The sequence below is a fragment of the Pimephales promelas genome, chromosome 14 (genome assembly GCF_988280905.1).
Source record: "Pimephales promelas chromosome 14, fPimPro1.hap1.1, whole genome shotgun sequence".
Classification (NCBI taxonomy): domain Eukaryota; kingdom Metazoa; phylum Chordata; class Actinopteri; order Cypriniformes; family Leuciscidae; genus Pimephales; species Pimephales promelas.
Genome location: NC_142782.1, coordinates 5,110,082 through 5,125,813, shown reverse-complemented (window position 1 = coordinate 5,125,813; position 15,732 = coordinate 5,110,082). Strand labels below are relative to the sequence as shown.

The 15,732-nt window shown below is 38.4% G+C and overlaps 1 protein-coding gene across 1 annotated transcript in view; it reads right to left on the bottom strand.

Annotated features, from left to right (window-relative positions):
* Positions 1 to 15,732, bottom strand: part of agtpbp1 (ATP/GTP binding carboxypeptidase 1) — a 52,755-nt gene that overhangs the window by 33,047 nt on the left and 3,976 nt on the right. The window contains 5 exon segments of the mRNA XM_039674769.2: positions 1,219 to 1,312; positions 1,469 to 1,600; positions 2,755 to 2,901; positions 10,755 to 10,818; positions 10,928 to 10,995. Of these exon segments, the coding sequence (XP_039530703.2) occupies positions 1,219 to 1,312; positions 1,469 to 1,600; positions 2,755 to 2,901; positions 10,755 to 10,818; positions 10,928 to 10,995 (505 nt within the window).

Below are 15,732 nucleotides of genomic sequence, written 5' to 3'. Positions count from 1 at the left end.
CCCTCATCTCGATCAGGTCAAGCTATAGATGCCACTCTTGGACCATGAGTTTTGACATCAACCAACCTAAAGCCTGCAGGGTCATTGCTCGTATGTGTAGTAGGTCACTGATTGCAGTTCCTGCATCATGTATCAGGACCCCACTAGTGCAGATCTCTCAACAGACTTGCAGGAAGGTAGACTTGCAGGACGTGGCCGGGCCAGTGGTGTTGTAAGCCCTCGCGAGACAAGGTAAACTTGTGGTAAACAAGGTAAAAGGTGGTGAAGACAGAGGAGCTGGTGTCCCATGTTCTAGCAGAAAAAGGTGCTTTCCACAATTCTGCCAGTTCTTCGTGCTCCTCTGGGAAGGAAAGAACAGAGGCAGTTCACGCTCAAACTCTAAGAATTAATTGTCCAGCCACGAGTGCTCGGAGTCCACTACAGCTCAATGCTCGAGCAAGTACAGCCGCCAACTCAGCATTTGCCTCAGACTAAGCCGTGACTCCTGAGGGTGGAGGCTCATGTGAGTCTTCAGCTTCTAACAGTGCAAGCCTGCCCTCTAATGCTGCAATTGATAATTCATATTCCTCACCAGCCCCGAATGAGAAACACCCTGGGGCGAGCCGCCAAACTCATCCAGAAACTGATTCGGAAGAACACAAGCGTGCAGGCATGCAGAGGAATGGGAGTCCCATGGGTTTGCAGAGGATTCATACGCAGAGGTAGAAGGACCAAGACTGGAAACATCTGAGGTGACTCTTGGTCTCTTGAAAAAGAATGAGCGAACCAACTCCGAACCAACTTTGAACAACCACCAGTTCCGAACCAGTTCTTTTTTTGGTGGAAAAGGGGCAACAGTGAGGACATTTACCATTTAGGACAGTGATTACTGCTGTCAGAGGGAGACGTAAATCTACTGCTCCCAGAAGGCCATCGACAAAAGGCATGCTTGAATGATGCTGTTAAGGGGAACTCTCTGCACTTAACTGCGTGTGAGAGGAGAGAGAGACCACTGATTGGCTTCGAAGAACAAGATCCCTCTTTTATAACAGGGGAGTGGCTGGACATACAAATTTACTTTGCCAATACCATTGGCCTTTTCTGAATATATCAGAGGTTTGGGGCTCCCAGGAGCAACCTCTTGAGTCGGTATTTCAACAAACGTCGATGAGACTGGCATATAGGGAATGTGCATTATTATCTTTCTCAGATCCGACAAACAGGAACACAACTACATACTTTAGTAGAGTGGTGCTCTTTTTGCTAAAGGGTCCAATAATATCGAACATGATCTCCAAAGCGCCACTCCTTCCCAGCGACACTGCATTTACCACTACGAAAAAGACAGAACATCTTGAAGTTCACAAATGCCCTACTGTAGAGATGCAAAATGTATCAGTGACCAAATCAACTTTTTTAAATCAGCATATTGCAATTGTTATCGTAAATTTACAACAGAGAACATCAAATGTCCTGCGAGTGAACTTACAGTTGCTTGAGTAGACCCGAAGCACCTGCAGGCATGGCAATAACAGCTTGTAGTTGTGCAGATTATGTTTCACTAGATTCACAGTCACATTCAGAGCCCCGTTCAGACGCGCTTTAACACCAAACTTCTTGTCTGAATAAGGAAGTGGTGTCACTGGAAATTGTTTGTCAACTGCAATTTCTGACATCTTAATCAAACTTCAACAGATTCAAATAGATGTATAATAACTGTAGACGTATAAGATGTTGTTTAGATTATATGACCCTATTGGGTAACACTTTATTATAACTGCAGTAAACAGTCAATACATCATTTATAAAACATTAATAGACATTAATATGCAGTTTATAAATATAGCTATACATGCTTTTTTCTTGATTTATAAGCATATCTATAATGCGTTTAATGATTGTATTTTCATACTTTGTTAATGATCAATTAATCATTTCTAAATGAAGTATAACATTATTTGCAAACCAGTTGTTTAAGAGTTGTCAGTCATTCATAAGACCACTTAGAAAGTGTAAGTAAATGTAGTAAATACAGGTAGTTATAAAGCATTTAGTAGTGGTTAGTTAACTATTTTTGTGAGCTAATCTAAAGTGAGGACTATTCATGCTTTGTAAAGCATTTATAAAGGCGATTTAAAGACTCGTCAATCTTCTAAACAGTAAAATGTAACAAACACAACGCAGTGATACAGAACATAGAAATATTTAACAGCCTTTAAAAATGCTTTACAAGGCATGACTAGTCCTCACTTTAGATGAGCTCACAAACATAGTTAACTGACCACTACTAAATGCTTTATAACTACCCAAATTAATCCTTAATTACAGCATTAATACATGTTAATAAAGCATTTATTAACACATTAAGTAACCATCACTATATGTCTGAATATGTACATTTAAATAGTTTATTAATCATTTACTTACTCGCTCTAAGTAATCGTATGAACCACGGACAACTCTTAAATAACTGGTTTATAAAAAATGCAATTCTTCATTTAGAAATGATAAATTGATCATTAATAAAGGATGAAAATACAATTATTAAACAAATTATAAATATGCTTTTAAATCAAGAAGAAAGCATTTATAGCTGTATTTATGAACTGCTTATTAATGTCTATTAATGCTTTATGAATGATGAAGTAATGGTTTACTCATGCTTAACTAATGATTATTAGCGTGTAGTTATTATAAAGTGTTACCAAATATGGTGTATTCTGATTTTAGGTTACAGTGTTAGCAAAGCTAAAACAAGTGAAAAGTCTTTTGTACCTTTTGGGCCAACTTTGACCAGTAGAGAATGAATGAGAATCATTAGTTCCTCATTGGCAGGAGGGTCTTTGCTGGAGCTCACTAACAACTGTAACAGAATCGCTGTTCCTCCCTTAGACACAAACACCCCGGTCCTACGGCCTCCACCTACCACAACAAGTACAGCAGAGATAGAGTGAAACAAACATTGTGCTAGAACTGACACAGCCATTCTGTCCTTCAGAAACACACTGTTTTGACTGAAGTCTCCTGATTACAGCTTTTCTTAGCCGATTCTAGTGTAGTGTACAAAGGGACTTTTATGGAAGTCTAAAGGGGATGAAACACAGGTCAACTTGTTGAACATTGTTGCTGGGCAACCAGGTGAGATACGGGGCACACGACCGATTTAAAGTATCCAGACAGAAATTTGTTGCACATTCTCGATGGCAAAGTGCCCAAGCAACATCGCTCAAAAATCTTGCCCCATGTCTCATCACCTTCAGAGAGCCACTTAAAGTGCCATTATTATGCTATTTTACAGTTTTTCTCAGTCGCATTGGTACATTTCTTGAATCATCGTTAATATTTGCAAACCAGTAAGTGCTTTTTCTTAAAACAATTCATACAGACAGCACTACGCAATGGATTACCAGTAAAAAAAACTTGCTCAAAATCCTTAGTTCATCTCATGTCAGTGCCATCAAAATGAGAAGTCATTGTTCACAAACAAGATATTCAAAATGCTTAGTGTTGTTGTCAATATAACAGTATTGTCTGTATTTTCAGATGTAAAATAAGGCTACGATTTTGATGACAATGAAAATGCACAAGACTGCACTTTATCTATATGACTTGTATAAATATCAGTACAAATTTACACATTACTACTGTATGTAGGACATTGATTGCAGTAATTCTTTTACTGTTGGTCTGTCAAATTATTGCAGTCAAATGTTATTATTTCAATATAAAGAAAAACAAGACTATATACTGTATATATATATATATATGAAGAGCTCTTTTCCAAAACGCTATAAATCCATTTCAATAGTTTTCAGGAAAACTACATTTTTTACCTAGACCCACACATTTTGTGAATATTCAAATTATCCTGTTTAAATGTTTTATTGGTTCAGTCTGAACATTTTGAACAATAATTATTAAATCAAACAACAATATTGTTAATGATAATTTAAAAGTTAATTTTATTTTTTTCCAAAACGCTATAAATCCATCCATTTTTTGTATCATTATTAGTAAAGTCATTTTTAGTAAAGAGTCAAACCTCAAACAAATAGTACCAATTTCAACATATGCATGAAAAAAACAAATTATTAATACCAATTTCAACATATGCATGAAAAAAACGAATTATTAAAAATTATCAATATATGATAACGATATTCAAAAAAGGGATGGGCACCCCTCCAGCACATGCACACACACAGGCTACATAACATGTGAGCAAAGCAGAGCAGCATGACGCTTAAATACAAGTAAAAAAAAAACAAAAAAAAACAAACATTTCACATTTGTTTTTAATAATATTACATTACTTATTTTTATTATTTCATCTATGTTGAGTAGGCTATGAAAAGGGAACCGCATGAGATGAGTAAGATAGGATCAAAATTCAAAAGCTGCCCAATATCGGAAAATATTTGGAGTGCGTCAGACATGATTTTGACCACTTATTAAGTTTTGTTTTGTAGAAAGCTTGTAAATTTCGTTTCATATAAATTGTATCTTCATTTTAATAAATGTTTCATCGACAAATTGACTGGATTAATACATAAGAAGTAAATATCAGACAATATAATCAAGACACAGAGGCGCGCAGGTGAACCGGAGCGCGTCTCATAATATGAACCGAAACACCGCGATGCTTGCCTCACACAGGCCTGAGAACTAAGCTACAGAAAGCTTTAAATATCTACTTTTAAACAAAACAATTAAAAACTAAAATAAATTGGCAACTCTCTGCGTATGTAGGCTAATTCGAAGTATGCGTTTCTCTATGCGCGTTCACTGCGAAGATGGCGAGTAAGCATCATCAACTTTATCTTTGTTGCTGACACTGACAGAAAACAGTTTATTAATAAACAATTCAAATGTTTCATGCATAATCATTACTTTTGCCGGTTCTTTGTGGCAAGCTTTATGCATACGTTGAGATGCGGAATATGCAATTAAAAACGCTCATATGGTTTCTCTCCCATTTAATTAAATCAATATATGTGATTACTGATAATACAAATGGCTTAAACGATCTACTACTAGTCGACTAGAAAACTAGGACTCATTTTGAGGAATAAATGAACATAATAAACCTCTGTTCAGAGCGCCGCCGTGCTGGATTGTGTAGAGCGCTCATTGAATTTGAGGATTTATCGTGTTTAGGCTAAAAACAGGGCTGGCGCTTATCGCGGCTTGGAAAGAGACTGTATCTTGCAGTACATTTTAAACAAGGAAATATAGCGATTCGGCATGAAACGTTGATGGAGCAGTGAAAGGGTTCTGTCCACAGCAGAATGACACGACAAACTCATTTTTTTTAAAAATGTTGTTTAACGCGTTTTGGAAAAGAGCTCTTCATATATGTATATATATATGTGTGTGTGTGTGTGTCTGTGTGTTACATTATACTTTCTCGATAGAGTATATTTACTGCATAGAGTAAAATACAGGTGGACTTCAGTAATATTGCATAACAGTACAGTATAGTGAACACTGTCTGATTACATACTGAACCTGTTCCTTCAACAAACGTTTGAATAGTTGAGGACACAATTGTTCTCCCAACATCAGGCTGTACCTTTTCCCCCCTCATCATCCATAAGGTCATGATTGAGAACATGGTCCACAAGTAGTGGCCTTTATTTCATCAGAAACATGTCTACAATATTCTACCTCTTCCACTGTTTTGCATTCGTACCCTTCCACCACACGCATCCTGTTAATCCTGTTCTTCTTCCCGGCTGTTGACCCTGTTTGTTTCCTTGTTATTCTTCCATTGACAGAATTTGTTACACTGTGTTGTGCTCTGTCTATATATATGCTTGCAAAATGCAGCGTCATGAGATGCAACTCTGAGCTATTTTAGACAACTGGTTGGTCATTGGTTGATCAAGCCCTTTATATTTTCCTTCATTATGAAATTCAAAATTCACCTCCGCAATTCATCAATTCAGGACACATTTATAAAAAACAAACAAAAAAAGTCTAATAGAATAGAATTGAATGGAAATATTGACAGTTTATGACAACTAGTTCAATCATTTTGCATTTAATCACTTATTCTAGGACTAACGCCTAGATGTTTGAGGGGTAAGACCATTCTACCAGGGAACCATATAATATATTTTGATCAACATGACAAAAGCAATTGATGATGTAGGAAACAGCAGACAATTGTATATAATCAATTCCATGAATGTATCAAAGCATTTGCAATTTGTTCAAAAGACTGTAAAGGTTCCTAATATTGTTTTGGAGATCTCCTACAATAAGCTTACATCCAGTGAAAGTGAAAACACATTTTTTTTCTCTCATAACATACATTGCAGCATCATCTCTTTTCTCACAGTGTCAGAAACGGCTCGATTAAGGATTCAGTCCCTCTAAACCCTTTCCTTTTAGAGAGTCAACTCTTCTGTAATTGGTCAGATGAGCCACTCTGTTATGATTGGTCTAACACATCTAAATGTAATGACTCAATATAGCCAACTAGCCGAGACTCTTCTTTGTGTGTACAGATGTGACATGACTCAATATAGCCGACTAGCCGAGACTCTTCTTTGTGTGCACGGATGTGACGTAATGACTCAATATAGCCGACTAGCCGAGACTCTTCTTTGTGTGTACGGATGTGACGTAATGACTCAATATAGCCGACTAGCCGAGACTCTTCTTTGTGTGTACGGATGTGACGTAATGACTCAATATAGCCGACTAGCCGAGACTCTTCTTTGTGTGTACGGATGTGACGTAATGACTCAATATAGCCGACTAGCCGAGACTCTTCTTTGTGTGTACGGATGTGACGTAATGACTCAATATAGCCGACTAGCCGAGACTCTTCTTTGTGTGCACGGATGTGACGTAATGACTCAATATAGCCGACTAGCCGAGACTCTTCTTTGTGTGTACGGATGTGACGTAATGACTCAATATAGCCGACTAGCCGAGACTCTTCTTTGTGTGCACGGACGTGACGCAATGACTCAATATAGCCGACTAGCCGAGACTCTTCTTTGTGTGCACGGATGTGACGTAATGACTCAATATAGCCGACTAGCCGAGACTCTTCTTTGTGTGTACGGATGTGACGTAATGACTCAATATAGCCGACTAGCCGAGACTCTTCTTTGTGTGCACGGATGTGACGTAATGACTCAATATAGCCGACTAGCCGAGACTCTTCTTTGTGTGTACGGATGTGACGTAATGACTCAATATAGCCGACTAGCCGAGACTCTTCTTTGTGTGCACGGATGTGACGTAATGACTCAATATAGCCGACTAGCCGAGACTCTTCTTTGTGTGTACGGATGTGACGTAATGACTCAATATAGCCGACTAGCCGAGACTCTTCTTTGTGTGTACGGATGTGACGTAATGACTCAATATAGCCGACTAGCCGAGACTCTTCTTTGTGTGCACGGATGTGACGTAATGACTCAATATAGCCGACTAGCCGAGACTCTTCTTTGTGTGTACGGATGTGACGTAATGACTCAATATAGCCGACTAGCCGAGACTCTTCTTTGTGTGTACGGATGTGACGTAATGACTCAATATAGCCGACTAGCCGAGACTCTTCTTTGTGTGCACGGATGTGACGTAATGACTCAATATAGCCGACTAGCCGAGACTCTTCTTTGTGTGTACGGATGTGACGTAATGACTCAATATAGCCGACTAGCCGAGACTCTTCTTTGTGTGCACGGACGTGACGCAATGACTCAATATAGCCGACTAGCCGAGACTCTTCTTTGTGTGCACGGATGTGACGCAATGACTCAATATAGCCGACTAGCCGAGACTCTCCTTTGTGTGCACGGACGTGACGCAATGACTCAATATAGCCGACTAGCCGAGACTCTTCTTTGTGTGCACGGAAGTGACGCAATGATTCAATATAGCCGACTAGCCGAGACTCTTCTTTGTGTGCACGGATGTGACGTAATGACTCAATATAGCCGACTAGCCGAGACTCTCCTTTGTGTGCACGGATGTGACGTAATGACTCAATACAGCCGACTAGCCGAGACTCTCCTTTGTGTGCACGGACGTGACGTAATGACTCAATACAGCCGACTAGCCGAGACTCTTCTTTGTGTGCACGGAAGTGACGCAATGACTCAATACAGCCGACTAGCCGAGACTCTCCTTTGTGTGCACGGACGTGACGTAATGACTCAATATAGCCGACTAGCCGAGACTCTCCTTTGTGTGTACGGATGTGACGTAATGACTCAATATAGCCGACTAGCCGAGACTCTTCTTTGTGTGTACGGATGTGACGTAATGACTCAATATAGCCGACTAGCCGAGACTCTCCTTTGTGTGCACGGATGTGACGTAATGACTCAATATAGCCGACTAGCCGAGACTCTCCTTTGTGTGTACGGATGTGACGTAATGACTCAATACAGCCGACTAGCCGAGACTCTCCTTTGTGTGCACGGACGTGACGTAATGACTCAATATAGCCGACTAGCCGAGACTCTTCTTTGTGTGCACGGATGTGACGTAATGACTCAATATAGCCGACTAGCCGAGACTCTCCTTTGTGTGCACGGATGTGACGTAATGACTCAATATAGCCGACTAGCCGAGACTCTTCTTTGTGTGTACGGATGTGACGTAATGACTCAATATAGCCGACTAGCCGAGACTCTCCTTTGTGTGCACGGATGTGACGTAATGACTCAATACAGCCGACTAGCCGAGACTCTTCTTTGTGTGCACGGATGTGACGTAATGACTCAATACAGCCGACTAGCCGAGACTCTCCTTTGTTCGCACGGATGTGACGTAATGACTCAATACAGCCGACTAGCCGAGACTCTCCTTTGTGTGCACGGATGTGACGTAATGACTCAATACAGCCGACTAGGCGAGACTCTCCTTTGTGTGCACGGATGTGACGCAATGACTCAATATAGCCGACTAGCCGAGACTCTTCTTTGTGTGCACGGATGTGACGTAATGACTCAATACAGCCGACTAGCCGAGACTCTTCTTTGTGTGCACGGATGTGACGTAATGACTCAATACAGCCGACTAGCCGAGACTCTTCTTTGTGTGCACGGATGTGACGTAATGACTCAATACAGCCGACTAGCCGAGACTCTCCTTTGTGTGTACGGATGTGACGTAATGACTCAATACAGCCGACTAGCCGAGACTCTTCTTTGTGTGCACGGATGTGACGTAATGACTCAATACAGCCGACTAGCCGAGACTCTCCTTTGTGTGCACGGATGTGACGTAATGACTCAATACAGCCGACTAGCCGAGACTCTCCTTTGTGTGTACGGATGTGACGTAATGACTCAATACAGCCGACTAGCCGAGACTCTCCTTTGTGTGCACGGATGTGACGTAATGACTCAATACAGCCGACTAGCCGAGACTCTCCTTTGTGTGCACGGATGTGACGTAATGACTCAATACAGCCGACTAGCCGAGACTCTCCTTTGTGTGCACGGATGTGACGTAATGACTCAATACAGCCGACTAGCCGAGACTCTCCTTTGTGTGCACGGATGTGACGTAATGACTCAATACAGCCGACTAGCCGAGACTCTCCTTTGTGTGCACGGATGTGACGTAATGACTCAATACAGCCGACTAGCCGAGACTCTCCTTTGTGTGTACGGATGTGACGTAATGACTCAATACAGCCGACTAGCCGAGACTCTTCTTTATGTGCACGGACGTGACGCAATGACTCAATATAGCCGACTAGCCGAGACTCTTCTTTGTGTGCACGGTCGTGACGCAATGACTCAATATAGCCGACTAGCCGAGACTCTCCTTTGTGTGCACGGACGTGACGTAATGACTCAATATAGCCGACTAGCCGAGACTCTCCTTTGTGTGCACGGATGTGACGCAATGACTCAATACAGCCGACTAGCCGAGACTCTCCTTTGTGTGCACGGATGTGACGCAATGACTCAATACAGCCGACTAGCCGAGACTCTTCTTTGTGTGCACGGATGTGACGTAATGACTCAATACAGCCGACTAGCCGAGACTCTCCTTTGTGTGTACGGATGTGACGTAATGACTCAATACAGCCGACTAGCCGAGACTCTCCTTTGTGTGTACGGATGTGACGTAATGACTCAATACAGCCGACTAGCCGAGACTCTTCTTTGTGTGCACGGATGTGACGTAATGACTCAATACAGCCGACTAGCCGAGACTCTCCTTTGTGTGTACGGATGTGACGTAATGACTCAATATAGCCGACTAGCCGAGACTCTTCTTTGTGTGCACGGATGTGACGTAATGACTCAATACAGCCGACTAGCCGAGACTCTCCTTTGTGTGTACGGATGTGACGTAATGACTCAATACAGCCGACTAGCCGAGACTCTCCTTTGTGTGTACGGATGTGACGCAATGACTCAATACAGCCGACTAGCCGAGACTCTTCTTTGTGTGTACAGATGTGACGCAATGACTCAATATAGCAGACTAGCCGAGACTCTCCTTTGTGTGTACAGATGTGACGTAATGACGCAAAGACATGCTCGAATCTACCGCGGAAATCCAACGGTACCACTGGAATTAAAAACATTATTACAATTATTACAACATTATTATTTTAACCCAAAAAAGTTACAGGCTGCAACTTTAAATAATTTAAGTACTTCAATTTATTTCATTTCAGTTAGTTGCCTAGGTAATATTTCTCACTTTTTTAAGTTTTAAGAATTACATTATATTTTATTTGACATTTTTGAATAGTTTTAGGTAACAATAACAACACTGAAACTCACCCACAGTCAACAGTTCGTTCAAAATACCGAGGATGTTCAGATTGGTCTGCAAATCCCGTGTATTCTGTAAAGAATCAAGTAGATCAGCAGCTGAAAAGCACTTCAAATTGAGCTAAGATAAAACAGATGTGATTTCATGGCAGCGTAAAGTTGTCCGTTCTGAGTGATGGTACCTCGAGAGATGATAGAATGACCTCCATCCCACCAGAGCCTTTAGACACCACCTCCTTACGGCTCTTCTCTAAAACATGACAAAATATTCTGTTAATAAAGGTAATTGTGACTTTTAATGACCTTCTTTTTTTCCTCACAATTGCGAATTTGCATTTAGCAATTTTGACTTTTTCTCAGAATTTCAAGACAGTCATAATTGTAAATTATAAAGGAATAATTGCATGATAAAAACTTGCAATTGTGAGTTACAAAGTTCAAATTTTTTCAAGAATTGCACGTTTATATGATTTTATGTCTTGCAATTGTGAGTTTATATAGATGGAGCTAGACTATCCAAGCACACCCTAACCCCACCCACTGTCTATCCCTCCACCCCCTTATACGTCCAGAGAGGTGGAGCTGGACATCACTTGACTCTGCAGTGAGATCTGCACATGAAGTCACAAAGTCTCATGACTATGCTTTCATTTTCCCTTTAATCCCTTATATCCAACTGATGCTACACTAAACAATGTCTGAAACTTTAGATAAAAGCATCTGCAAAATGAAATGTAAATATCATGGAAAAACTAAAACTTTTCTTCAAATTGTGACTGTATTATGAAGATTACAAAGCTCCTTTTATAATCACTCATGCTTTTGGTCAGTTCAGTATTATCCAATAGAAGAGCAATGGAACATTTAATAAGTGTAGAATATTTAACTTTTCCCTGTAAAAAATTGGGTTTTGCACATTACTGTTGTTCATAAAAGGAAATTATCTCCATATCAATTCAAGCTCAGTGCTTAACTTTTAAATCTTCAATAAACAAACATGTAATATTATTAGTAACTGTACTTATTAAAGCATACCAATAGGAATTTTATGATTAAATGAACTTTGATACATTTTCCCCCTGCACTACCAAATCAGCAGCTGGAGTCCTGAAAGACATCATTAAAGTAATCAATGTGACTCCAGTGGTTTAACCTCAATTTTAAGAAGTGACGCGAGTGCTTTGTTTGTGGAAAAAAAAAAACAAAAAAAAAAAATAAATTTATCAGCTTATTCACAAAATATTAATCTCCAATCACATGGACTACTCTAACGTTAATGATGTCTTTACTACTTTTCTGGGGCTTGAAAGTGGTAGTTGCATAGTCTGTCAATGGAGGGACAGAAATCGCAGATTTCATTAAAAAGATCTTCATTTGTATTCGGAAAATGAACAAAAGACTTGCTGGATTGGAACGACATGAGCGCAAGTAATTAATGACAGAATTTAAATTTTTGGTTGAACTATCTCTTTAAAATTACGAATCAAAAATGAAAACAAATTGGTTGGACATTAAAGCATGTAAATGACAATTTGATAAACTCAAATATAATATATAATTTTGTGAATTTAACCTTAACAGTAAATGAGAGAGATAGAGACAAAAGTTACTCAAGCGGTCCTCCGTGTTGTTTCTATCATGCAATTCTGACTATAAATCGCAATTGCAACTTTATATCATGCAATTCTGACTATAACTCACAATTTCAACTTTATATCACACAATTCTGACTAAAATTTGCAACTGCAACTTTATATCACGCAATTCTGACTAAAACTCACAATTGCAACTTTATATCACGCAATTCTGACTATAACTCGCAATTGCAACTTTATATTATGCAATTCTGACGCAATTCTGACTATAACTCGCAATTGCAACTTTATATCACGCAATTCTGACTATAACTCACAATTTCAACTTTATATCACACAATTCTGACAATAACTCACAATTGCAACTTTATATCACACAATTATGACGTAATTTTGACTATAACTTGCAATTGTAACTTTATATCATGCAATTCTGGCTATAACTCGCAATTGCAACTTATCACGCAATTCTGACTATAACTCGCAATTGCAACTTATCACGCAATTCTGTCTATAACTCGCAATTGCAACTTTATATCACACAATTCTGACAATAACTGACAATTGCAGCTTTATATCACACAATTATGACGTAACTTTGACTATAACTTGCAATTGTAACTTTATATCACGCAATTCTGGCTATAACTCGCAATTGCAACTTATCACGCAATTCTGTCTATAACTCGCAATTGCAACTTTATATCACGCAATTCTGACTATAACTCGCAATTGCAACTTTATATCACACAATTATGTCATAATTCTGACTATAACTCGCAATTGCAACTTTATATTACACAATTATGTCATAATTCTGACTATAACTCGCAATTGTAACTTTATATCACGCAATTCTGACTATAACTCGCAATTGCAGCTTATCACGCAATTCTGTCTATAACTCGCAATTGCAACTTTATATCACACAATTCTGACTATAACTCGCAATTACAACTTCATATCACACAATTCTGATGCAATTCTGACTAAAACTCGCAATTGCAACTTTATCACACAATTCTGATGCAATTCTGACTATAACTTGCAATTGCAACTTTACTTCACGCAATTCTGACTATTACTCGCAATTGCAACTTTTTATCATGCAATTCTGACTATAACTCGCAATTGCAACTTTATCATGCAATTCAGAAAAAAAGTCAGAATTTCGAGACAAATTCACAATTGTGAGAAAAAGTGGAAATTACCTTTTATTTTTTATTTAGTGGCGGAAACAAGCTTCCTAAGATATTGAATATTGACTTAATTGGAAAAATGTTTTATTTAATAATAATTTCATATTTAATAATAATTTTCATCTTTCATTTATGACCTTAAAAATGGCACTAAACCTTTGGCAAAATACTGACACTTGTTGACCACTTCTATTATTAGAGCACTTAACTTATTATTAGAGCACTTAAATCAACTCAACACAGTCGGACTGCAGAGTAGCGTTAAAAACAACTTGAGAATTTAAAAGCGAAGCAGTCGAGCAGGCAGTGGAACTTCTGAACCCAACACCTTCGGGAAGAACAAGAAGTTTGGCCAGCGGTAAATATATCAGCGTGCTTGAGTTATGCATGCCAAGATCCCTCTTAAATGACAAGCGCACGAGACATGGACGCTCCATCTACTATTAACGGCAAATGAACTTGTTACATATCCCAGCCTAGATGTACACACACAGACATAAATAAAAAGTGCTGCGCAAATCAGAAACTGATGACATGGCAGAAGGCTGTAGAGTACACATGTCAGGCTGATGCGGCGCATGGTTTCAATCACTCTGAACTCTCCAATGGACACGGCGTAACCGAAGAGACACGAGCAAAGATCAGACGAACACGTCAGTGCATTTCAAACCGGATCCAAGTGCAGAGTAACAAGATCACTCCCCCACCCAAATAAAGCAATGGTAAGGACATGCTAAGAAATTTAAAACTGAAATATATACATATTTTAGCTATAATTCATATAGCTGTCACAAGTTCATAAATTAATTACATTTTTACATTTATTCAAACTACACCTCTGCTTTAGAAATCTGCTTTAGAAACATTACTATTAACTACTACTAAAATAATAATAAACAACATTTACATTTGACATTCAATAAGACAATGTATTCAATAATTTCATTTATTTTAAGGGTTATATCTTTGTTTAGTAGAATGCAATTAATCTGCCTAAGTGAATTTTACTATATTGATGATAATTCACAAATAAGATTACATAAATATACATAAACTATAATCATTACTTTGAAATTCAGTTCAATATCTCTATTAATTATTTATAAATTTGAATGATGTATTAACTGATAGTTGAAATACATCATTTATATATATATATATATATATATATATATATATATATATACACACACACACACACATTTATATATATATATATATTATATCTGTTCAGTTGGGTGAAAGTTGATGTTAATCTGTTTTATTAATACAAATTAATAATACTTATTAATATAGTGTTCAAATATGCTAATATTAAGTTTTCTAAAAAATTGTGACTAAAGAACTAAAACTGAATTTAAAATGAATGACTTTTACGATAAAATTCAATAATAGTCAAGCACATTTTATTTTTGTATTGCGCTTTTCACTATACACATCATTAAACTTCATAATACCCTTAATGTCTAACTCTCCACATTTAGCAGATTAGAGATTTGCTATATAGTATTAAAATGTACGATATAAAAGAGATGAAAATTTGAATTATTATAGGGGCTGCAACACTGTAATACTTAAAGGGATAGTTCACCCGAAAACGAAAAGTTTGTTATCAGAGTTGGCGTCATCTGAAGTCCTCGCAGTTAGTTCTTTCTTCAGCTGAACACGAGAAGAAGATAACTTTAAAGAATGTTGGTAATCAAACAGTTGACGTTAGCCATTGTGGCGGCAGTTGCTCATTGGTTCATGTCTACAAACTGCAAGGTTTGTGGTTCAATCCCCGGTTCCACCTGACCAAGTGTCGAGGTGTCCATGAGCAAGACACCTAACCCCAGCTGCTCTCGACAAGCTGGATGGTGGCTTGCATGGCAAAATGTAAAGTGCTTTGGTGGCCATTGTGTCTGTGAAAGCACTATATAAATGCAGTCCATTTACCATTGACTTCCATTGTATTTTTTTTCCTAAAATGGAAGTCAACGGTCACCATCTGTTTGATTACCAACATTCTGCAAATTATCTTCTTCTCGTGCTCAACAAAGAAAAGAAACTCACACAGGTTTGAAGCAACTTGAATGATGTTTAAATAATGACAGTTTTCAACTATCCTTTTAAGTGTGAAACTTGATCTTCACATATCATAACAAGTAATGTTTGGAAAGTTTAGAAGCCGTATAAAAAGCTCTCATCTTACCA